Here is a 26231-nt window from a genome sequence, read left to right as displayed (position 1 = left end):
AACATGGTGCTGATAACACCAAGGTTGCAGGTTTGATCCCTGTCTAGGACAGCTGCATATCCCTGCATTGTTTGGGGTTGGACTAGATCAGGGGTGGCCAAACTTGGCCCTCCAGCTGTTTTGGGACTACAACTCCCATCATTCCTAGCTAACAGGACCATGGTCAGGGATGATGGGCGTTGTAGTCCCAAAACAGCTGGAGGGCCAAGTTTGGCCACCACTGTACTAGATGATCCTCAGAGGACCTTCCATTCTACAAGTCTATGATTCTATTATAAATAAATGCATCTGTGTGGCACATGCATTTTCAAATACCTGCTTCTCACATTCTTGATTTTGAGGTAAATACATTACAAAGGGACATGTGATGGGTTCATCAGAGTTACACCTGGCCCACACTCCTCTTTACATAAGCCTCTCATTCTTGTCCTTCTGTAAAGGGAATAAGTGCCTTAAAGCTTTGTGACTGTGTACCTAGTCAATAATCACTACGAAGATGAGTGTTGACAATTAAGACCTTCTGAAATTGAAGTTCTTCCCCACAATTCAAAAGGCGCAAGAGTCAACTGCGGCTTCTCTGTGAAGTGAGGGGAAATCACTATGTAGCTGTTATTATTTCCCATGTTCCAGACAAGTACTGGCTCAACTTAAGCCCTGCATGCAGCAGTCATGGTTTCCTCCAAGTGCTCCTATTCATAACAGGAGTTGAGGCACTTGAGGATGAGGACTCAGAATGGGCTGGGGTGGGGCTGACAAGGCAGAAGCCCCAGAGACTGCCCCTTCCATGCAAATGGAGGAGGAAAAAGGCTCAGGGGTGTGACCTGCTCTGGCAGAGGGGTAGGATTCACAGGGGGAGGTGGGTCTAGCACTGCCCCCTCGGGAGAGGCTGCACATCAATAGTAAAGAGAAGTTTCAGCCCCCTAAGCCGAGTGCCCACCTGCAAGACAGGAATTCCCACAGGGATGAGTATCTGAGCATTCTCTGCCTCTGCTTAAAAGGGAGAATTGGAACAACATTGCAGCTCTTGTTCAGTCTTGGACCTCTTGCTACTAATCTGACTCCTGAACTTTGGTCTTTGCTCTCCTTTGCCTTGCAGGAGCATCTGGTCTAGATTCTGCTCTAGGTTACTAACTGCCAAGTTTGTACCATTAGACTGCTACAATAAAAGTTTACTTCTTTACTTGCAAGTAATGGCACCCGTGGTTGGTTTTGGATGGGAGGCAGGACAAAAGCAGCCTAAGGATGCAATCCTACACCAGCTCAGTGGGACTTCTGGGTAGACATGTATAGAAATGCACTGTGAGATTCCTAAATGACATTACTGCAGTGCCAATGCAATGTATTTTTTATGATACAATGGCATACCTATTGGTACACCCCATGTGAATCAATAAAATACATAGCACTTATAACTTAGATTTCTATGCTGCCCGTGTATGCCAGGTTGGCATGCAATGATAAGAAAAGCACAGTCAGTCCAAGACATTTGCTGCTTGAGGCAAAGGGAAAGAGATTGCCCCTTCTATGGCATGTGCAAAAGCTGAGCAGCCTGAATCTCATTTCAGCACCAGAAAATTGGACAGCGTCCTCCACCACACCTAAGGGCAGCCAGCTAGTTTAGTGGGTGCTAAGTAGATCACACAGCACACAAAGATCCCAGCCTATTGCTGTTGGTCCCTGCCCTGCAGCATCTACTGCCCATGGTGGTCACCTCACTCGGCCTAATGGTAGGGCCGGCCCAGAACAAAAGCAATAAATACATAGAGAGAGAACACTACAAGATGAAAACACCAGATGTGGCAATTAAAGAAAGACCATAAAATTCTGGAGAACAGATAAAACTTGCATTATTTTGCTGAAATACCCGAGCACATGAAATGCCAGCTGACAGTAGCTACTAACTACCAGCGTTGTGATCAGAGAAATGAGGAGAAGGAGCCCTTCCATCATGATTTGATCCTGCTCCACAATCTGCTGCATTACTGGCCAACATGCAGGTGTGAAGGGTTTAGGAGAACAGAAAGTCAAGACAATCTGAAACACATCTGAGAGGGAGAGCTGTTCAGGTGCCAAAAACATTCCATTGTTACAACAGTGTTTGACAGACGGGAGACATCGGATCATCCAAGGAGGAGGGAGGAGGGGCCAGAGAAGGTATAAGGCGAGGGGGCTAACCTGTGGCTTTTTGGTTGTTGCTAAACTAGAATTCTCATCATCCCTGACCATTAGCTATGCTGGTTGAGGCTGATGGGAGTTGAAGTCCAATGACATCTGGTCAACCACAGGTTCCTCACCCATGGCTGGGAACAATTCTGATGAATAGGCAGTGCAGAAGAGATCACAAGAGTAAAAGAAAGCTCATTGGGGAACAGGATGGGAAGTATTGCAAGTGGACTGTTCTGTACATTATTTAGAAGTTTAATGGTCTATGCACATGAAACTAACTGTCTTTTGTGAACTGCCCTGGGTAGGCTTAGTCTTGAAAGATGACATAAGTGTTGTTTTTTTAAGCAAATATATATTACATGGTCTCTGACTGATGCCAAAATTATAACAAAGTTGGTGCTAGGCAAGCTTCTCTAGGGAGGGGGGGATGGAATCCCGGGTGCCCTGACAAAAAAACGGTTGTGTTAGACTGAATGCTGAGGTATTTTTTATGAAGAATAATTTACAATATTCTTAGACTGAAGTCCCATAACAGTATGTTTCCCCTGGTGAGTAGCTTTAAGGGAAATTTTTAGATCAGGAAAATTGCCATACCACCAGTCTTCAAAGCATGGGATTGCTAAGATATATTTTTAAAATGGAAATCCTGAAAATGGTTCTCCTGCCATCCCACTAAACCCAGAAGGCCTTTAGAAAAGCACAACCCAAAAAACTCTGATAAGAACAGGCTGTTAGTTTTTATTTTGGATGGGTTGCCAGTGGCTTCAGTCCCTTCACTCTGCACATACATTTACTATCTCTTCCTATTTCTTAAACCCACAAACCTGCTTATTGTTAGCAAGGGAGACTAAGATATTGCAGAACCAACAGACAGCTTTGGAATATTTGTTGACCGCTTTCCATTTCCATCTACCTGAGCTATTTACTTGACAGCTGTTTGCCAGGTAAGATAAGCAGTAGTTTTCTTATTAGGTTCATCTGAGTGAACAGCAGAGTCATATCTCACCTCAGGCTTCACCACAACAGTACTAGCCTAGTCCCGTGTAGTCCAGAAACACCTGGAGAACCAAAGGTTCACTACACCTACTATATCGTAACATTATATGCCATAATCCATGTCCCTTTTATATAACAGTCTTGCTCTTCTTGAGATCATTCTAGAGCATCCTTTCCCAACTTCGGGTGCCCAGATGTTGCTGTACTACAATCAGTGGCGTAGCGTGGGGGGTGCAGGGGGGGCCGGCCGCACCGGGCGCAACATCTGGGGGTTAGGGTTAGGGGGCGCAAATCCACCGGTTAGGGGGCGCAAATTACTTGCCTTGCCCCGGGTGCTGACAACCCACGCTATGCCACTGACTACAATGCCCGCCACCTCTAGCTAGCAGAATCAATGGTCAGAGGTGATGGGAGTTGTAGTTCAACAACACCTGGGGACCCAAGGTTGAGAAAGGCTGTAAAAGGTTCACATACTTCTGCTGGGCAGCAGTGCAGTTAAGTGATTTTAGACCCTGGACTTAATATGGTGGGGGCAGGGGAGAGCAGTGTTCTTTAGACGGCAAAGTGCACTTACTTCATTCACTATGAAGCATTATAAGCCAGTCCTGCTGCATTTGGGAGCCCTCCTGCTCACTCTTTTGAATGGGGCCCTGGACTGACTGACTTCGTGTATTTAGAGCATTCATACCCCACTCTTCAGCCAAAGAGGCTCCCAGAGTGGTTTACATACCGTCAATTAGAACAAGACAGTCCCTGCCTGCAAGCTTACATTATAAAATACACAACACACAAGGAAAGGGAAACAGGGAGAGAAGAGGGGAGGAAAGAAAACTCAGGTGCCAATGATTCTAAGTCAAATAGCCGTTCTTATAATGATATGTATTTCTTAGGAAGTCTTGCTCTCCACTACTGCTAAGTGCAGGGGTCCAGTCCCTGGAGGGGATGGACCAAACAGCTAATTTAAGTTTCCCTCCCCCTTTGAAGCTCATCAGACTTCCTCACATCTGAATAACAAAACCCAGCATCCTAAACTGAGAAAGAAAGAACTTGCTTTAAAGTCAATCAGTTTCACTTGCTTCTGATTTTCTTTTCGTTCGTCATGCTCTTTCGGTATGTGTATTTTTAATTTATGGACCCTTACACAACCAAGAAAAGAAAAGTGCTACTGGAAAACAACCAGTGAATAAGCTTCAAATCTTCTTACATCATTTCAAAAGAAGATAGCAGGAAGTCTGAGCATGGGTGAGAAAGGAGCCCCAAAACAAAGACAAGGGATGATAATGGCCCCATGAGGATCAACTGAAACACAATCCCTAAAAAAAGCAAACTTTACATGGACACAGCAGTGAGTAGCTGAAATTCATTCATTCCACTGGGAGGCTTAAGAGGAAATCTATGTTATAGACCCAGAATAATCTCATAGCCGGCAGCCATCAATTCACACCAACCTATACCTAAGGATACCATGATAAAGTTTAATATTGCACTGATCCCCTGCAATATCTACAAATATCAATAAGGATCAGTTTCACTCTGAGAAAACAACCCTCAACAAATCCCAGCATCATGAATGAGCTAGCAAACACCCTGCCAAACAGGACTGGCATCTTCCTATTTGCATTCAGGTGAGTTCAAAAGCAAACTTGCTTCTTATTGCAGGCATGCAACTCAAATAGCCTCTCCCCTTAGAAAGGAGGGGAGGTTGTCAGCATGCAGTCTTTAAGTGGTAATCACCCCCTCCCGCCCCCAGCATCCCAGCAGAAAGGTATGTATAGGAGAACTTTACCTAAAAGGCCTCAAGGTGACGAGACATCTTCTGACCATTATTTTCCCATCTGAATTCACTGTAATCATTGTTCAAACTTTAAAAAAAAGGGAAGGAAGGAAGGAAGGAAAGCAGACATGTAACAAGTCCAATCACTGTTATTACAAAGAGCCCGTGGCTGGAGGCATTTTTTTGTTTTGTTTTAAGGATGTGTATAGAAAAGGAATACAGAATTGCCCTAATAATAAATCCAGGTATATTAAAGGGAATCCAATCTTTGGTCCCCTCCCAGGTGCTCTGCCTCTGTTGCCGTCTGCTTCAGAAGAAATAGGTGTGAACCCAGAAAAGAGAACCTGGATGGTGCTGATTCCTACAATGTTTTAGTCACATTTTGAATGCAGGTTGTTGTAGCAAACGCAGCAGCCCTCCCTTCTCCAAGTATTAAATCCACTGTTGCTGACCAGGTGGGAGACACCTGGACCCGGAGACTCTTCTGTTCACAGGATCCTTCATCACAGCCAGTTTTCGCCCAGGTTTCACCTTAACCCAAAAAAATCCTACAGCAAACGCTCGCTCCTTTCTTTCTCCAAGCTTCAGCACTTCCAGGTAGATGCCATTTCCTGCGCTGGTTTCCTATTCAAGAGGCGACTCCCAGCCACGGATGGAGATGCAGTGGTTAAAGGGACCAGCTCCATCCCAGCTCGGCGGCTGCCTTGTAGCATCCTGGCCATCCAAAACATTCCGTTTTGAGTCTTGAGAATAGGTTGTGTTGTTTCCTTCTGGGAAGGATGCGCTGCTAGGAGCCAGGATTCGGAAGAGGCTTCGTCGTGAATTGGGTGCCATCTAGTGGCATTTGCAGGGATAGCCCCGTGGCATTAGGCTTTTATGAACTGTGAAGAGCATACCTGAAAGGTGGTATTGCACAGCAGCCTTACAGCAGTGCCTGTTTCCTGTTCAGCCACTAGACACCAGATACGGGCTTTTGCCTTCTCGGTAGTGGCGCCCTCCCTGTGGAACGCCCTCCCTTCAAATGTCAAGGAGATAAAGAATTACACAACTTTTAGAAGACATCTGAAGGCAGCCCTGTATTGGGAGGTTTTTAACGCTTGATGTTTTATGTTTTTAGATATGCTGTAAGATGCCGAGAGTGGTTGTGGAAACCCAGCCATATGGGAGGGGTATAAATTAAAAAAAAATGTTGTTGTTGTTGTTGTTGTTGTTGTTGTTGTTGTTGTTATTCTATTGCCAGAAAACCCAATACATGCTCAGGCAGAATGCTGAAAGAACAAGATGTGGCTGGCACAATACACATCAGCACCGCTAGACTGGGTTACTGCACCAAGCTCTAACACAGAGCTGCCTTTGAAAAGGGTTTGGAAACCTCAGTCACTGCAGAGGGTGCTAGCCAACTTGTTGCTGAGAAATGATCTGGGAGAGCACACTAGGCCAATATCCAAAGCTTTCTACGAGTTAACAGCTTCTGGGTCTAATTCGAAGTGCTGGCAGGGCAGGCCCAGCCATCCCATTGGGGAATACAGATCAATACCTTGGTTCATGAGTGAGAGGCACTTTTCCTCAGCTACCCACTTCCTAAGCAACCCCACACCTGATCACCTCACCCCTTGTTACTGGTTTGGGTGTCTTCTGTACCTAGAAAAATTCTCCCCTCCTGTCTATGCTGAGACCCAGGTAGCCTGAATTCCCTCAGGTTCTTCCTCTCCCAGTTCAGTCACAGCCCTCCCTGAACACTCCTGTCTGTATACTTTCCCCAGACCCTTAACCTGGTCTCCCTATCTAAGCTGCAAGGCTTGCTATGGATATTTCACTTAACTCAGTCAAATCCTATCCTACTCCCTATCTCTCCTCTTAAATCAAGCCCTATCTCTCAACCTGAACCTTAGCCCTATCTAACTATCTCCCTCAGAAACTGCTCCTTTTATTCTTCCCTCCCCTCCCCGCTTTGTGGCTAGCTGACTTTGTAGCCAATCAGAGAGAGGCTCCGGCACTCTGGTGGAATTTCAGGGAGACTGCATCACCCGACTCTGGTCTGGCTCTGCTGTCCATCACAGTAAGCTTAGAAGCTATGGGAGAGGTCCTCTTGTGGTTAAGAAACAGGAAGCAGAGAGTAGGAATAAATTGACAGTTCTCCCTTTGGAGGAATGTAGAAAATGGAGACCGTCTGTCCGTCCCCCACACACCCCAGAATTGTTTTTCAGACTGTGTTTTTTAACTCGTTCATAAATTATCTACAGTTGGGATGAGCCAGGAGAAAGCAAAGCTTGCTGATGATACCAAATTGTTCAGGCGAGTTAAAACAAAAAGGTATTGTGAAGAGTGCAAAAAGGATCTCTCCAAACTTAGGGAATGGGCAGTAAAACGACAGAAGGACTTTTGTAGAAGGGCTTTGAGCTCAGTTCAGTTTTGATATTCAGAGCAAATGACTGGGCTCAGAATCCATTAATTCTAAATATATGTTGTTTGAACCTGGCTACAGTGGGTGGGTCTCAGGGTTCCAGTAAAAGAAAAAGAGTAAATCCTAAAAGCTTGAAGTCAGCCCACTCCTGCCCTAATCTGATTGCAGTGTATCAAAAGGAGGCAATACGAGATATAAAAGAAAGTATTAGCCACACGTAAGAGGTTCCAAAACTGATTAGCTTTTCTAGTTGACTTAGTACACATTCCACAATGTCCTCCCATTGCAAATCTTACAAACTGAACCTGGAAGAGAAGGCACTTGGCACAAGAAGGTGAATTAATGATGTGTGGGCTCATCTTTGGGAAAGATTTCACCTGAGTGAAACCAGGGTAGGGGAACTTGTTTCTGACAGATTATGTGTGCTTGTGCACGAGTAACAGAAACAAGGAACTCACTTCCATTTAAGTCTCATCAATGTAGAAGCATACTTAACAAAGCCCAACATATGAAAGTCACAAGACATTTTTAGAAGGCTACACAGATTAACTTTGTCGTGTTTGTCAAAGGGAATTCATACCAGCTAGTTGAGGAATTAATTGTGTTAACTGAGCAGAGAGCTCAGTGGATATAAGAGAATGCAATGAATGCCTGGATATTAAGGTGGGTTATGTGATATATCAGCAGTAAACCAAGCTTGGACCATACTGGCTCACATTTTGTAGTATTTGGTGTGCCCCCCATTTATTTATTTATTTACCCACCCACCCAAATGATATAGGTAAGACACATAACTTTGAATATTCAAATACCGTAAATAAAGCACGTCATGTATTCTTTGCCTTTAACACTGCAGTTGTATATCCACATTTAACCAACTATTGTTACTATTGAGGGAGTCACAAGGGTACATGGGGAAAGGAAAAGCTGTAACAACATTTTGTAGTATTTGTATGGACTCAGCCCAGTATGTCAAGTTGCATAAATATGATAATTGCTTTTGCTTCTCATATACTAAACCTGTCTACTCAGAAGTAAGCTCTAGTGAATCTAATGCAGCTTACTCCTAGGCAAATGGCATATCTGTTAAAAGAATAGTCTAAGAACAAGTATCCCTCAGCTAGTTTCTTTGGAAAGAGAAGAGCTGGCATGACAATCTAGAGGGGATGAATTTCCTTTTTCTGCACAACTACTGCTGGTACAGAAGCTCTGCCTGCTTTTTCAATTGGCCGGCCTATTTGTGACATCACGAAGCCACTTCACCAGTGACTACTCATTCGCTTTCTCCAGTCTATTTGCACATATGTACTTATGAATTTTAACCTTTAGGTGATGATTTAATATGACTTTACTCATCATTACCAGCCAGAAATTTCTGTTCTATTCCTTAAGTAGAATAATATTAACACATCTCTGGTTTCCTAATAACTTTTTTCCCCAGCAGCCGACATACTGTTGACCAGCTGTCTGCTTTTCTTCTTAGTGCAGCTCCTCAAATAATTTAAAAGAAAAACCTGTGGTGTGAAGATCAAATTATCCTTGTTATAATCGCACCTCTTGGGAGCCGTTGGGCTCAAAGGAGTATAAAAATAAACTTTACATACTGTACTGTAATATTAATAACTAAAAAAAAAAAAAGCCAAAAACTCCTCGTTAATTGGCAGGTTCACCCATTGTCTAGAGGGAGCCATTGTGTAGAGACTGCTGAACTGCAGGCCAATGCTACCCAAATTACACAGAGACCTTTATTTAGTGGAGAGTTTGATGCAATTTTTCTCATGCTGCCACAAACCTGCCTCCACAGCCTGTGTGGCCCAAACCTCTGCTCCAAAGTCAGCCCTCTCTTTGGTTAGAGCATGGGTAGGCAAACTAAGGCTCGGGGGCCAAATCTGGCCCAATCGCCTTCTAAATCCAGCCCACAGACAGTCCGGGAATCAGCATGTTTTTATATTAGTAGAATGTGTCTTTTTATTTAAAATGCATCTCTGGGTTATTTGTGGGGCCTGCCTGGTGTTTTTACATGAGTAGACTGTATGCTTTTATTTAAAACGCATCTCTGGGTTATTTGTGGGGCATAGGAATTCGTTCATATTTTTCCCCTCCAAAATATAGTCTGGCCCCCCACAAGGTCTGAGGGACAGTGGACCAGCCCCCTGCAGAAAAAGTTTGCTGACCCCTGGGTTAGAGTGAACTGGCTACCACAGGTGAACCGGGTTCGCGTCTCCGCTCCTCCACATGCAGCTGCTGGGTGACCTTGGGCTAGTCACACTTCTTTGAAGTCTCTCAACCTCACTCACCTCACAGAGTGTTTGTTGTGGGGGAGGAAGGGAAAGGAGATTGTTAGTCGCTTTAAGACTCCTTCAGGTAGTGATAAAGCGGGATATCAAATCCAAACTCTTCCTCTTCTTCTTCTTCACAGGCAGCAAATGCTGAGGGCAAGATGCAGGGGGCCATGCAACTTGCCTTGCACACTTAAGCTAGCTTGCTGTCCTTAAGTGTAGTCAGTGTTGGGCAGCATGGTGGGGCAGCGCTGCTCACCTGACCTCTGGTTGGTCACCTCGCTGTTGCTTACTGGCAGGTAGAGTGGGAGGGGCTGAGGCAGTGGTGAGGCTGGGAAAGTGCAAACACACCAGTGGGAGCACCGGGTTGTCCCTGCCGATGCATTTGTATCACATCCACCTCACCACTGCCTTGGCCCCCTATCCCTCTAATTCCCAGGAAGCAAACACTGTCAGGAGCACAGCCTACACTCAAGTAGGACCCTGGCAGAGACACATGCCCGACTGGCATGTTCCCTCCCTCCTGGTCGATCATTCAGGAGCTTCAAATCTTTCTTCAGCCTGAACATCACAGTGACCGATGCCAAACGACACCGGCACACTTAGGGATCCACAAAGTTTGTGCATCATGCATAACAGACCTCAGCAACTCAGCATTTTGGCTAGTCTACTTTATTTACATAGAAACACACACGGAGCACTGCAACATGGCTCCCCCTCTCTCTAGCATCAGACAGCAAAGAGAAGAAGAACAAAGGACAATAGTCCCACTTCACGGAACACAGTAACACAAACATCCTGTCTCCGTCACTTCCCACTCTGTGGAGTCAAAACATATACCGTCATGTGATAGACAACAATCCCATGACTGCAGTCATGGAGCAGGTATTCTGACAAAAGCAACATGAACAACAGGAGGTCAAGGGAGCTGCCCTCCTCCTGGGTGTCCTTAAGAATGCTGTCCCATCCCCAGTGTTGAAGCAGCCTTCAGTTGCCAGCTGAAATGTTGACAAACTGATTGAGAAATGTTTCCGCTACATCTTCTTCACGCTATCTCCTCCATTCATTCTCTGTACCATCTGGCTAAAATAGGAATGAGAAGTGGAATGCTGATTACCCTAAATAACCCTCTTGGCTACCCTGTGGTTGACATCTTCTTCCAATTTTTGCATACGAATGAGAAATGTCTTTTTTATTATAAAAAGAAGAAGAGAGAAAGAAATAAAAATCATAAACGGCAGACACAAAATATGAAGTGAATTCTCATAATCCTTCATTGTTTTCCATGAGATTAGATCCCTCTTCCAGGGAGGCTTAGAACATCATCTTCCGTAAGGAAAGATTTCGTGATGTGTGGAAAAAACAGGCTAAGAAGTTATTAAGGATTAGACGAATAGGCAATTTCTTTAGAGCCAGGGGGAAATGTTTCCCCTCGATTGCCCAGTGTTGGATCATTCCCCAGTCTCTCTGAAATATGTGTGAAAAGCTCAGCCTGGCCTTTATCTCTTCTTTCCTACAACTTAAGGAATCAAAACATCCGTTCCCATTTCCCCAGCAGCAGGAGCTGAAGGGCAGGAAAGTGGAGGGATGTGCTAATGGAGACATTTGGCAGGATGTGCTGGGAAAGATCACTCTAGGTCTTGTGTGTCTAACTCTCCCTGCACTGGTGTGGTGGTGCCGGCCTCCCCCCTCAAGCCAGAGGACTGGACACTTGCTGCTGTGAAACAGCTATAAGCAAGAATAAGCCACCCATGCTTAAACACCAGCAATTGTAACAACAGCTGCTTGTCTTGCCCTGGATGGACCTGTAATGTTTCCAGGATTGCTAGATGATGCCATGCACGAGACAATCATATCCTTAAACAATTGGTGAGAAGGTAAAAAGTTGCTTTCTCTAACCAAGCAGGTACTCTGTGGAATGCATCCAACCTTAGTCCCAGAAGAGGCGCATTGAAATCAATGAGCTTAAGTTAGTCGTATCCATTGATCTCACTAGAGCTACTCTTGAGTAGGACTTACCGTACGTTGGATACAACTCCAAAGAGTAAGTGGGGATAGCTGTGGGTCATAGAAGCACCATGAAGTGTAATAAGTTTATTTAGTTTGGGCATGTTATTATCCCGCACTTTCCCGAGGAGGGGAGGTTTTTATCTAGCTCTGCACCTTTCAAATCAGCAGTTGCCTTCAGAGTAGTTGCCCTTAACTTTGAGCTTGTTCTCATTTTTTCTGCATCAAAGCTCATACAGCCCTCACTCTCTAGCACCACTTATTCCATGCCACGATAATCTCTGCATAACAGGATTGGGTCCAGTGAGGTATCACTATGGCTTAGGGATGGGGAAGAAATTTGATTCAGTTCACATCTATCAAATCCTGAAACAATATGAGAACTGACACATAGCCATTCTTCAAACTGGGCAGTTTTTCAGTGCTGTTCTCCAACCAAACAATGTTTGCAAAAGTTCAAGTCAGGGGAAATGAACGTGTTCATCAAAATAACATGCAAATGTGCGTTATATTTGGAGAAATTGCTTGCTAAAATGTGTACACTAGTCAAAAATGCACATGTTTATTAGGTGGATGGTGTGGAGAAGCATATATCTGTCAGAAGAAACAACATTCAGGAGAGATTTGAGAAGTTTCTGCTGGATGTACAACACACTCATACAGATTTTCTCACCCCACAATTCATCCTTCTTGGATATAATCCTACAAATCTATCCAGGCTGGTTCCAGACTTACATTCCTGGGAAAGAAGAATCAATGTCCATAGAGATAGGGAAGATCAGCTACATTGCCAAAGAAAGAAAAACTAGAAGAGGAAGGACTCCACCATCCTTATGCTCTTTGAATGTGAAACTGTATAAACACTTGAGAGAGAACATGTGTCACAGAGTGTCAGTGTCACAAAGTTCAAAGCAAAAGCAAAGGAAATGTCTTTGCAATTCCAGTAGGACAACATCTGATATACAAAGAAATGAGTTTTCTACAGATGTACTGCCCCATGTTTCTTCAGTAAGAAGAGCAAGGATCAGTTGCCCCCTGTACTTTTAAAGGTCATGTTGGTGGACTGCCAGATGTAAAGGCATCCCGGAGATCTGTCTGAAAATACAGCGGGGTTGTAGTTTAACGCAAGTCAAAATTGAGATTGTCCTTCAGCAACCTTTGCAAAGAAGTAAAAGCCTAGGACACAATGTAATAACAGAAAGGAGACAAACAAGGACAAGGTTCCTATCCATAGGTGGGCACTGCACACACAGACACACCCACTGAGGGCTGGTTTTCATTGAAATTTTAGGTCCAAGATTCCAGAGAAATAATTCATTAATTTATATTTAAGAAAAGCTTAGTGGTTCATTTAAACTTCCCCTGACTTACTCTCTGTATCAGCTGATTTCATATGCCCCCTACCCCATACAACATAGCATATTTTTCACTCTATAAGATGCACCAGACCATAAGACGCACCTAGTTTTGGGCAGAAGAAAACAAGAAAAAATAATATTCTGAATCTCAGAAGCCAGAAGAGCAAGAGGGATCCTTGCGCAGCAATCCCTCTTGCTGTTCTGGCTTCTGGGATAGCTGCGCAGCCTGTATTTGCTCTATAAGACGCACACACATTTCCCCTTACTTTTTGGGAGGGAAAAGGTGAGTCTTATAGAGCAAAAAATACGGTAATCCCAGAGCCACATTTTATGAACTAGGTAACCTGTTCATTATGTGAACACTGGCTGCTTGGGATGCAAGTAATCCAAGAGACACTGCCCTCACTCACCTGTTACATAGCCAAATGTGATTTGTTACATAGGGTCATGGCATCACCACATCCAGTACACAATTCCCAATTGGCCCGCATCATCAATATGAATGAACCAGGAAAGACAAGGCAGAAGCAGTGTCCAAGCAGCAGCCACCAGGCAGGATCTTGTAAACATGAATATTCTAGTGCTGGGTCCTTCAAATTCACTGGCCCATTCAGAGGAAAAGCTGCCTTATACCATCAGACTATTTGTCCATCCAGCCCAGCAAGGTCTACTCTGACAGGCAGTGGCTTTCCAAGGTCTCCCCATCATCTGCTACCTCAGGTCTCAGAGGCAGCCCTCCAGGCCTCTCTAGCTAGTCTGTGGAACTCTCCCCAAACTACACACCCTCTTGAGCCACACCACTCACCTGCCCTGCTTTGCATCCTCCTTCTGTTTTTTTAAAAAGACTGCAATGTGTCCTCCTTGAACTTGAACAATGCTTCATGAGGTGAGGGCTCTTAATAGCTACAAGCCTTGGTGGCTATGCTCTGCCTCAAAAGTTGGAGGAGAGAGGGCTCTGCTGCTCAAGTCCCACCTGCTGGTTACCCACAGGTATCTGGCTGGCCACTGTGGAAACAGGATGGTGAACTAGACAGGCCATTGACCTGATCCAAGAGGTTCTTAGGTTCTTGTTTGCCTGGATGGAGGATAGAAAGGGATGTTCAGGTGTACAGAAACTGTATGCTGCTTTTAATTCAAATGATTCCCAAAGTGGCTTGCGAACAATAAGTAACACAACAGAATATCACAAACACAGCATAAGTAATATAAACTAATTAACAAAATCATCAATAAAACAATTATAACCTATAAGGGTAAAGGGACCCCCTGACCATTAGGTCCAGTCGTGATCGACTCTGGGGTTGTGGCGCTCATCTCGCTTTATTGGCTGAGGGAGCCGGCATACAGCTTCCGGGTCATGTGGCCAGCATGACTAAGCCACTTCTGGCGAACCAGAGCAGCACACGGAAACGCCGTTTACCTTTCCGCCGGAGCGGGACCTATTTATCTACTTGCACTTCGAAGTGCTTTCGAACTGCTAGGTTAGCAGGAGCAGGGACCGTGCAACGGGAGCTCACCCCGTCATGGGGATTCAAACCGCTGACCTTCTGATTGGCAAGTCCTAGGGTCTGTGGTTTAACTCACAACGCCACCCACGTCCCTATAACCTATAAGACACTATAAAACCCTGCCTGTTGGCGCAGCCTTCCCAAATGTGGTGCCTTCCAAATTTTCTGGACTCCCACTCCCAGCATCCCTGACCATTGGCCATGCTGGCTGGGGCTGATGAGAGCTGCATTCCAATACATCTGGAGAGCACCAGCTTAGAGAAGGCTGTTGTGGAGCTAGAGAGACTCTGCACACTTTTGCCTCTGGCTGTCTCCCCAATGGCATGTGCTCCCCCCAGAAGAGGATGTGGCCTTTAGGCTGATCAAAGTTCCGCAGCCACACCCTGTGTTTCATGGTCCTTTTAACTAGGGATCAAACCTGCAACCTGCAGCACCCAAAGGATTCATCTCTAGCGCTATGCTATTATCCCTCCCTTCAGCTTATGTCAAATCACAAGCCAAGTCTAATTACAGCTTTTTGTTAGCAGACATATTGATCGCTGCGGACTGAATCAGTTTCTTCCTGTACATAATATCAGTTGGAGTTGAATCTTGTATATTTTATGCCACTGTTTAAAATGTTTTTTTCTAAAGCAATTCCAGACAGCATATTAAAAGGCAATTGTCCATTATCTCATGCAGGAGTGTTGAAGCATTTATAATGTTATAATAGTATTTGTGTAGAAACCAGAAACACCTGTGTGGGCAGCTTAGAATGGTCACAATCTGTGTGACATTGGTGGAGAAAATGGAGTTAAAAGGCTATCTTGCCTTTTATTTTTCCCCTGCCCCAACATATATTTCATGCTTTGTGCTATGAGAAAATCTTGGCACAGAGGGGAAATAATTTGTGCCTGTGTTTCTTTTATAACAAGAATGTAGAGACACATTGTTTTCAGAAAGCTGGATGTATTTCCTTTTAACAAGGCAGAACAATGGACTAGTCCTTCAGAGTATTGCTATGGAAGGGAGTTTATTATTATCATTATCCTTGGGAAAAGACAAGCATATGGTTGGCATCTTTCAAGAAAAGATGCAGCCTTGCTCACAAGCCGATGCGCAAAGCCCAGGATGTTAACACGGGGTCTTCCATTCCACTTCTGATGAAAGCTAGCTGACACATGCAGCAAAATGAGATGGTAGAATAGATTGTTTCATTTCAGGCTGTGGCAATAATGCCATTTTTGAATGCTTCTCCATGTAAAAAGCTCCCTGAAAGTAGCTAACACATTGGACAGAAAAGTTGTGGAAGGCTGGTTTAAACAAACCACGGTTCCCCAGCTTTAGACATCACAAGGAACTGTAGTCAGCTGTTGTTCTTAGAGATAGGGGAGAAATTCAATTCAATTCACATTTAGAGGTGAGCCTACCTAATCTGTACTTTCTAGAACAATACATACATTGAAACACAGCCATGGTTCAAAATGTAGACTTCTCCAAATTTTGCATTACAATTCTCCAGACAAGTAGTATCTACAAAAATGCATCTATTAGGGGAATATGTGCATTTAGCTGCATCTATTACTACATGATTTACAAAAATGCATTACAGTGGGGAAATTTGTTTTGCAAAAATGTGTATATTAGGCAAAATTGCATACAAAAATGGCTTACAAGAAATACTAAAATGATCAATAACAATTAATGATAATTAAAATTAACAGTAAAAGAAATTAAAGCACATCAGTATCTACATGTCTGCATAGACTTGCCTAAACAAAAATGTTTTGAGCAGGTGCTGAAAAGAGTAGTACAAAGGCACCTGTCTGGAGTCAATAGACAGGGAGTTCCGAAGGGTAAGTGCTACCATACCAAAATATCGATTTTTTTACCACTATGTAATGAGTCTTTCCATTCAGCTACATACAACACCTCTGCTCAGAGAGGTATTAGTTTTGGCATATAAAGCCTTTAATGGCTTGGGACCAATTTACTTGAAGGATTGCTTTACCCTATGTGCCCACTTGACAGCTTTGATCTGTGAAAATGGCACTTACAGGTGCCATGAATACTCAGTGTATACAACAGAGAACTATTGTGTACCATGTAACTGGAAGTGTCTCAAGGATCCTTCTAAGCAGCTGTAGCCTGATCGAATTTGGGAGATTATGGGCAAATTATTCACCAAGTGCAGCAGGCCAGGAATCCCCCCCCATGTTTTTTTTTTTTTTAAATGGTATTGTCCTTGCTGTTTATTGCATATGTAGAAGCCCTTCAGGCATCTGACCACATTCTAATCTTATGGGGATGCAGGTATTTTTCTTATTGTGATTCAGTTACATAATTTACACAGATCCAAACTCTCTCAATAGTTAATGAGTTTTTCCTCAGGCTGCCTTTTTCCTCTGTCTCACAAGCTGGCCGTGATGTACTAAGGACTGTAATCAAAATTCCCTGCCCCCTTAGTTCCTGATCTTGTTGCATTGTTACGATTCTGTTTGTTGCCTCTTGGATTCAACCCAATTTCAAAATAATATGTCATGTTAAGCAAAGAAACAAAACAGAAAGCAGGCCTAAAGTCAGGGAGCAGATTTGCATTACTTTGGCAATTACTTCTAGCCAAGAGGTCAGAGGAGATTAAATATTCATTGCCTGGTCTGGTTTAACAAAGGTGAAAGCTTGCTCTCAGCATTGCAGGATAATGTTGTTTTGCCACCTCCACTGTTGATCAGTCTTAATTTTTTTGTCAAGCACATGGGGACATGTAGGTAATTTCAAAATAAGCAAGGCGCTCATCTCTGTGATGCACTGTCTGTTTGGAAAAAATATCTCTCTCCCCCCAAGAAAGGAGTATCTTCCTTATGAAGAAGAGCTTGATTAAAAGGGCTAAAGAACATAGGAAGAGTTCTACTGGATCAAACCAAAGTCCTCTGCAGTCAAGCATTGTGGTCACATAGTAGCCAACTCAACTTCTCTGGAGAAGCGCACATGGAGGACAGGAGTGCAATAGCACCTTCTCATTCATGCTTCCCAGCAACTGGTAACAGGGGCTGCCGTGAATTGGCATTATGCCTTTGAGACTAGTAGTCTTTGGTAGTCTTAGCCTCCACAAATCTGCCCAATCTCCCCATTCTTTAGGAACATGTTCAAGTGAATATTACAAATGTTTGGGCTTTTGGAGCAATCAGGGCATCCTGTCTGTGGCGTGTGTATCATGAGTTTAACATCAACCAGTTGCATTTTGTAGCCATCGCCTGGGATAACGGCTCATATTGTTAGTTTACATCACAGATTACTAAAGTCAGAAGAGCAAATGCAGTTACCCCACATTCTCCCCCTCTCAGAAAACTTTATAAATTCAAAAGCATGACAGAACTACTTCAGGACACATGGTCTGCAAACAGGCATGTGACAGAGGTGCCAAGTTGCACCCAAGATTGAGAGGGTCCATTGCACATCCACGACGTCACATGCCTGGCACACAGAGTGTGTGTGTGACGAGACGCGTGTGGTGCATGGCTCACGACATCACATCACTGGGAGCAGGCCAAGCACGGAGCCCAGTGCAGTGTGACTTCAATGGCCGGCAGCTCCTCCGCTCATGTGCTGAGGAGAAGCCAGCCACTGAAGTTGTGCCACGCTTGGCTCAGTGCTCAGCCTCCTCCACCCCCTCAACATTGAGGGGGCTGAGCACCCTGCTAACAGATATGGCGGGGACTGAAGACAGCTCGGTCCCATGGGGTCAGCACCTTTGGCATGTGACCAGGCTATGGGTCACCTAGAAGCTCTACACCTGAGCAATGAATCATTTGGCTTAAATAACCAGACCAGGGTCAGAAGCTCTATAAGACCATATGGAGCTCTATCTTCTCCTTGTGACTTCCGATTCCCACAGACCTAGAAGTTGTAGTACCACCCTCTGGCCACCTGTACTGGTGGCACTGCAGTGCAGCGAAGATCAGGTCAGCAATTCAGTTTGCCCACCAACTGCTAAATGAGGGAGGACGATGCCTGGGCCCTGCTAACAGACTCTCTGCCTCCGGGTCCTGAAACTCAAGATCTTTACATTGTTACAGGTGAAAGGAGGAGGGCCCAGACATCAGTTCCACTTTAGCTATAGTTCTCTCTTGAGAGAGAACAAAATTTGCTGCCAAGGAGTGTGGTGGAGTCTCCTTCTTTGGAGGTCTTTAAGCAGAGGCTTGACAACCATATGTCAGGAGTGCTCTGATGGTGTTTCCTGCTTGGCAGGGGGTTGGACTCGATGGCCCTTGTGGTCTATTCCAACTCTATGATTCTATGATTCTATGATTCTAAAATGGAGGCTTGTAAAATTATGAGCTATAACAAGAGACCAAATGTTCAATTTCACTTGAAACTCAGGATCATGATCCAATTAAACTGATTGGCAGGTGGTTCGGAATCAGGACAATGGCATTTATCACCACAGGATGAAGAAGCAGCCTCCAGCTTGAAGATCTTTATAATGAATCGTGGGGTATAGGTTTCTCAGTGGCTGTTAGTCATGACAGCTAAGAATGTCAGAGCTCAAAAGGCTGTAGAATCCTATAATCTCATAGCATGAATCTTTTGCACCACAGGTCCATGCGGTGCTCTTTATGAGGTGGTAATAGACTGCAGGTGAGGTTCAATTTTTTAAAATGTTCTTCCATGTTGGAGAGACTCATTACCAGGAGAGAAAAAACCTAGCATAGCAGGAGAAGGTTGTTCTATGTGTTGTTTTGTTTTGACTTCTAGATATATATATTTTAAGGAGGAGCATTCAAAATGGCATCCCACACGTGACATGAAGCCTGAAGCGGCATGGTGCAAACAAGGGACCACAACTAAACCATCTGTCCAAATTTACTGTTAACCATAGGACAAATTCTTATAGAGGGCAAGCACACATCCCAAGAAGATTTCTTTGGTAAGAAGGAAGCTGCCATCTCCATTCCACTTTATTATTCTACCCCAGTCCCAACAACATTTACCTAATGAAGAGCTGCTATTAGAACCCTTAAGTAGGCTCTACAATATAGCATTGTAGTATGGAGTGCTCATGTTCAGCATTTCAAAATCAGCTACATCTTTCCCCAGAATATCCCATTACCTTTTCCTAGATTATTTTTGGCACAGAAAGCAGATGCTCCAGTGTCTATAGCTGCTGAGCATGTTCAGCCCTCACTGTTTTTTGGTTGTTTTTTTAAAGAAGTTTGTCCTGCCCTTTCCGAAAGGGTTTTTTATTTCTGCAAACCTTGAGGTCCCATCCCCCCAAGTCTGCTGATCTCTCCCTTACGTGCACGGATAATGTCCCTTTTTGCTACTTGAGGACCATGACTCAGAGAACGCTGCTAAGTCTATAGGCTAGGAATTTCTCTCTGAGGCATTAGCTGTGCAACCACATTTCCTCTTTGCCGTGCTACCTGACAAAACATAATCTTAATTAACTACCACTTCACTGCCTGTTTAATTTGATAGATATAAAGCCCAAATAGGGTAATAAAGTGATCCATCATCTCCCTACTGAAGGCAGAAGGCAAAACGATGGCCTTGAAAAATCAATATTTTTGAAATTATATATATTGTTGTTGTTACAAATTAGGCAATGTCAATGCTTAAGCTGTCTTTCTTCATTGCCTGACTTGCAGAGGGAGGGAGGGAGGGAGGGAGGGAGGGGAGAAGAGGGAGGGAGGGACCGGCCTCTGGAATGCCCTAGAGGAGACTTCAAGTTATGTAGAGCATGAGACTGCAGACACACACCTCAGTTGTTCTGTAGAAGCACAGCTTCTGTTTTCTAAGCCTCCGCCACATGAGATGGAACTAGCATTACAGATTAGCACTGGCTTTTTGAAAGTCTGGAACTAAACCACTCTCAGCTATTCACCTATAACAGAAGCAACAACAGTGCAAAATGTGTCTGCTGTTCACAATGCAACCCACCATCTAAGCATACATGGTTGACGTATCCCTTGACTTTATAAAGCTGTCAACTAGGGCTGCAGAGCCTCAGCTTTGAGAGCCAAATGCAACCCTCCAGGCTCCTCTATCTGGTCCCTTGAAACTCTCCCCAAGCCAAAGCCCCTCCTTCCCCAGTCTATACCCCTCCCCAGCCTTGCTGCATATCCTCTGAGAGTTTTTTTGCCTGGTTGGAAGGTGTCCTTAAGCTCTTTTTTGCCCAGATGCTCTTTCTCAGATCCATTACGTTTAATCAAAGAATTGCCTGACCAATGATGAATACTTTGTAATGAGTTAAGGGTGGTTTGTAATCAATGGTGCATTCTTTTATTCAAAACTGATCTGTTGTCTGGATGCTAATTCCCCCTTGTGTAAGGATAAACTGACTCTTCACTGCGTATGGTAAGGCATGGTACCAATGGACTTATTTTTCATATTGGGAAGGTTTCCAGGTAATTAGATCACATGAAGAGTTCTGATCTGGCAAGTAGCCTTCAACATCCTTAGGATATATTGAGCCTGGCTCAAACTCTAAGGAGAAAACCCAATCATTTAGGAGAATCCTGGTTCAATTCTCACCTTGCCAGCCGAAACAGTGGCCACTCACTTAGAGACCGTAGAGCCTGTGGCATAGATGAAGTGTTTGTTTGTTTGGTTTTAGCCTCCCTCCTGATTCACTCCAACATATTTATTGATCTTTGAGAGAGCTAGTTCCTTCCACATTAAGCCTTGGATTCATGAATAGCATCTGTCTCTCGCTGTTCTTGCCTCTGCATTGTTTGCACACATTTTTATGACTCTTCCATCCCAGCAGAACAGAGGCTTTATTGGCTTACAATACAGGTTAAGATGCTCGGATGTATTGCTCTTTCCAAAAGCAAATGGGAAATGCAGGTGCATGCATGCACATTACATTCCAAAGCCCTCTTCCAGGGAAGATTTACTGCACTTTCCCAGAAAGAGTAATAGAAAAGCACAACAAAACAATATGCAATAAGATAGCACTCGCCACTTTCCTGAGAAATGTCTGTCTGCAATGTCGCCCTTGAGATAGGAAATGGAATTGGATTGTGTGATAGCTACAAGGCCCAAAGTACATGCTAGCATGTAGTTTCAGCAAACTTTCACTCCCCCCAGGCTATGCTTTGCTGCTGTCACCCTAAAGAGAAGGGCTGTTTAGCTATAAAAGTAGTTTTAACTTGAAACCTTCAATAAAAGATTCAGCATTAATTGTATAATGCAAAGCAACATCCATCACCGTGGCTAAAACAAGACCTGTCTCCTCTCTTTGATTTACACCCATTGTAAATCAAGGGTGGCTTTACTCATCTAAATGGCCTCTGCTTTTTATAGCCCATTTCCACAACCACTTTTTGTATTAAAAATTCAAATCCAGGCTATTTTGTTTGTCAGGTCAGACTGAATAGGCATACGATGAAGCTGCCATCTGAGAGCTCCACTATAGGTAACAGATTTCCAATTGAATGCACCACTATAAACAACCCCTTCAGAAGTGGTAGTGTGAATTGGCCCTTAGCAGACTAAAGATGACAAGCCCTTTATTATGCAAATCACTTAGTCTGGCATGCATGTACATTCCGTAAAGCCCTGTGCATATTAATCAATTAATTCAGATCCACAAATCGAAAATGTTGCATGTCAATGGTTTCCAGGTTTCTATTTTGAAATTCCATTTTGCAAGAACATTTCAAAACACTAATGTATACCAGTGACTTAAGATCAAGGTGACAAATATGTAATAACCTGAGGTGTGCCCAGGTTCTAAGATTTGCCTTGTATCTGAATCTGTGTGCGTGTGCGTGTGTATGTGTATGTATATGTATGTATGTATTTTAAAATGTTTTCCCCCCAGACATCTTCATTGAAAGTCTAAAAGTGCATAATTATATGTGAACTAAACATGATGAAACGTAAATAAAAGAGAGAGAAGGAAACAACACCCATGTAGAATTGATTCCAAATATCTTTGAATTTTCCATGGCAAGTCTGCATTTATATGCAAGCTGTTCATATGTTGTGAGTTTGTATAAGTCTTCAGTCCAATCATAGAAGGGAGCCGCATTTTTATTTTTCCAGTTCATCAGTATCAGTCTTTTTGCTGTGGTATTTTTTGGAAAAATACGTTGTTGTTTCTGAGTTACTGTGTTCTCTCCACTTAAATCTTTAATTTGGCTCCTGTGCTCTCACTCCATTCACAGTAATGGGAGAAATTTAAAGATAACTGTTTCCTCTTTTGGCCAAAGTGGATGAAATTTCCAGGCCCAGGAATGCCTCCAGAGTGGATTAAGCTTGCAAAATTGCAGACAAATAGCTCCACTGTAAAAAAAGGATTCATTTTCTTCCATAATTTCTTATAGAAAAGTTTCTTACCTTAAAATAATGAAGACATGGCTGAGTTGCAGGTACTCTTGCTGGTACATTTTTTTTAAAGAAAAATTGCAGCTTCGCATAGACCTTAGTTTCCAGTGCCCTCCAATAGGACTTACTATACAGGTCTTCTTTGGAACCTCCAGCAGGCCACAGGTTTCTGATACAGGCTTTACAACATGGCACTGTCTAGGATGCTGCCCACAGAGTTCTAAAGAGCTCTCGTTTTGGTCTTGTTAAAGCAGCACAACATAGGATTATTTTAAAAATTAACTTATGTTTTTAACATTTAAAAAAGCCCTCTGCTGCTATGCTTCAGCAACAACAACACCCAGTTCTTCAGTGCTCTGTGGGCAACATTTTGGACAGTGTCGCTTCTTGCAAAGCCCATGAACCCAAATTAACCAAGAGAGATGCAAAACCATACAAGTCTTCTGTACAAAACAACAATACCCTTGAGCAACAGTGTGCTCTGTGGTAAGTTTGCATTGCCAAGAGGCATGTGATTCTTTTTCAATTCTGGCAGGCAATAGCAGAAACACTACTTAAATAGGATTTATTTGCTAAACAAGAATACAAAGGAAAGCATAAAAAGCCAAACTGCCCTTTGAGTTGCTGGGGGGCGGGGAACTCATCCAGAACAGCAACACATCCTCCCACTCTGGCATTTGATCTCACTCTCTAAACAAAGGCATGGCTGGGCTTTATATACTATCATATGATGGTTTGCCAGACATTACCAACACTCTCCTGGCTGTTGACTGCAAAGCCAACATGTGACTTCAGAGAACTGGCTAGTGGCCAAGGGAGATACCTCACCCCTCCATGCCGAGGCAGCTGTCCAGTGACTTATCTTGATGGCTCATAAGGAAAGCCCTTACTACTGTACTGTATCATGCTCTGGTCTTACCAGATGCCCACAGCACCTCCACGTGACATAACCCATTCCTACACACATTTAAACTCCTTAAAGGAGCTTGTCATGCAAAGCTCACCTGCCAAAATTCTATCTCCTGCACAACTAGTAAAGGCAGAAAAGTCTTTCCACCTTTTCACCAGGCCATCTTCTGCCTGCTGGAATATGGATAACTATCAGGACCCTACCCTACTTCCTATAGCAACTAACTGCATTTTGTAAAATGTGGGTGTTGAATGCAAATTTCCTTTCCAAAGATTGTCCATTAAGGATTTCTAGCCTTCCAAATGTCAAAAATACCTATACATCATGTGGTGGGGGGAGGGTTGTTTCTCTTCCATATTGGTCCTCTGTGCACAATAAAAGCTAGCAATTTGCATCCTCAACTCAGCTGGTTAAAGAACATTTGAATGTTGTCTGGTTTCAAGCTTTTAGACTGGCATAAAGATCAATGAAAGATAATAGGATTGGCTATGTTTCTCATGGCCAAAACCTTGAGCCAAAACCACACAATAACAGCTGTTGCTCTGAGATTTTCCATACAATACTCTATAGCAACAAGACTGGCAGAAAATGTTTGGATATCAGATTGTCAGTGCCTGGTCAATATTAATCCATAGATCATCCTGGTGTGGGGGTCAAGGCACCAGCATGGGCTTGATGGGAAACATTTGTTATCCATTTTTCAGGGTGAATTAATTTAGAATGCAAGCTGGAGGCAGAGAAGAGTCCAAGGCGAGTGGCTGTGGTACATGGAAGAAGGCAATCACTGATAAAAACTCAGCAGGGGACTATGCAGGACTTTGATGCAAACCATGGGAAGAATTCAGTTTAGTGCTATGCCAATTGTTCTGTCAGTGAAAACTTTTCTACTTGCCAAATGGGATGGTCCCCCTCTTCTCTTCCTCATATTATTGAAAATATTTCCAATATTTTAAAACAACCACCTTCTAAATGATTACATAAGTTGCGGCTCTTTCCTATTCATTCCTTGCCAAACTGGGCAATAGGAAAGGTTTTGAATCCTTGAATGAATGAATGAAACTTTATTTGCGTCAGCCATTGGCCATAGCAACAAAAGAACATTGCAATATACACAGAACAAAATAAAACGTTGATTATATTATAGTGAATCCTTCACTTATAACTCAGGATAAATGGAAGGAGCTGTCAATTTTAATTGTCTCTGTCTGCCATTGTTCTATTTTGACCTTTCTGCAGCAATTTTCAATTTTTAAAAAAATCATCAGCATTTTAGTGTAAATTTATCCTGATAAGCACATTTTGTATGCACTTTTCACTGATCATCTGCAAGCAGTTTTCTCATGTGATTCTCACTATAATATTCACACACACACACCCCATATATGCATTATTGTGAACACTGGTTGCTTAGAGAACTGAATCATAAAATTTGGGTAAGTACAAATTCCAAAGGATGGCTGTGTTTCATTTTGCATATTGTTTCAGATAGTGTGGATTTGATCAGATTCACTTTGACACAAAACAGAATCTCTCTCCCATCCCTACTTCTAACACAACATGGCGCCAAGGCTCAAATTTCACTTCCCCACATGTATAACAAGAACACAAAGAGAGTGTTAAGTTGTGGGTGAACATATCAGATGACACAGTGGTTCTTCAACCAGCTCTTGTTTATTCACAGGCCAGAACAGAACTGAACTGAAGGGTTCAGCCAGCCTGCTTATATAGAGCTCCACTACAATGCAACTGTAACCACTTTCTGTAACTATCCAATCACTGAACGTCACTTTCAATCCCTTATTTGCATATGTGGACCTGAGTGAAAACTATCTACAGTATCCCCCTGCTGGCCCAGGGTGAGAACTTCAGTACATAACAGACATCAATCATACAAAGTCGCCCGCGTCTTGCTCTGCTAGTCTCCAGCCTATAAAGGGTACATACCAAAAAGAATTGCCCTGTTCATGAAATATTCCTTTTGAAGACAGGTACGCTTTGAGGAAAGTTGTATGGAGGCATAGGAAAGTTTAGGCAAGAACATAGAGGAGTAAGGCCAAATTGTTAGCCATGACCCACTTTTGTTGGAGGCACAACATGTGCCCTTTTCCAACAAGCCATTGATATGGAGGAATTAAAAAAATTCTTAAATATCATTGCTTTCTATCACTTTCCTGCTTGTCAAATAAAAGAGGCTTCCATTATTAAAACTTTAATTTGGATTCCAAAGGTTAAAGTGATATCAGTTGGAGACTGCTCCTGCAAGGCTCCGCACTTTTAATTGCCTTTGAAAATCTTGAGAAATTAAGATTTTGCTCAGTGGCTTATAACACTTTATTACAAACACAGGGTAGTCCAACTGAAGGATTATGGGCCTAAAAGAGGCAGGCATGGAGCCAGTCTTAGCATTTGGGAAAGGTTAGAAAGTATATTGAGAAGGGGGATTTGTCCCCTGGAGCAGACAAGCAGAGAAGAATCAGGGGAGTGTAATGTTAGTATCTAAGCACTGAGCAGACATT

At 43.3% G+C, this 26231-nt stretch overlaps 1 protein-coding gene across 1 annotated transcript in view; it reads right to left on the bottom strand.

Moving 5' to 3' along the window:
* Window positions 1–5760, bottom strand: part of MGAT5B (alpha-1,6-mannosylglycoprotein 6-beta-N-acetylglucosaminyltransferase B) — a 171806-nt gene extending 166046 nt beyond the window's left edge. Inside the window, exon 1 of the mRNA XM_083487519.1 lies at window positions 4949–5760. Coding sequence (XP_083343645.1) covers window positions 4949–5016 — 68 coding nt within the window. The 5' untranslated portion in view covers window positions 5017–5760. The remainder of the gene's footprint in view (window positions 1–4948) is intronic.
* Window positions 5761–26231: the final 20471 nt, after the last annotated feature.

This window comes from Podarcis liolepis (assembly GCF_965112155.1).
Source record: "Podarcis liolepis genome assembly, chromosome: 2".
NCBI lineage: Eukaryota > Metazoa > Chordata > Lepidosauria > Squamata > Lacertidae > Podarcis > Podarcis liolepis.
The sequence above is the reverse complement of the archived record's forward strand: the minus strand, read 5'-3'. Positions and strand labels throughout refer to the sequence as shown.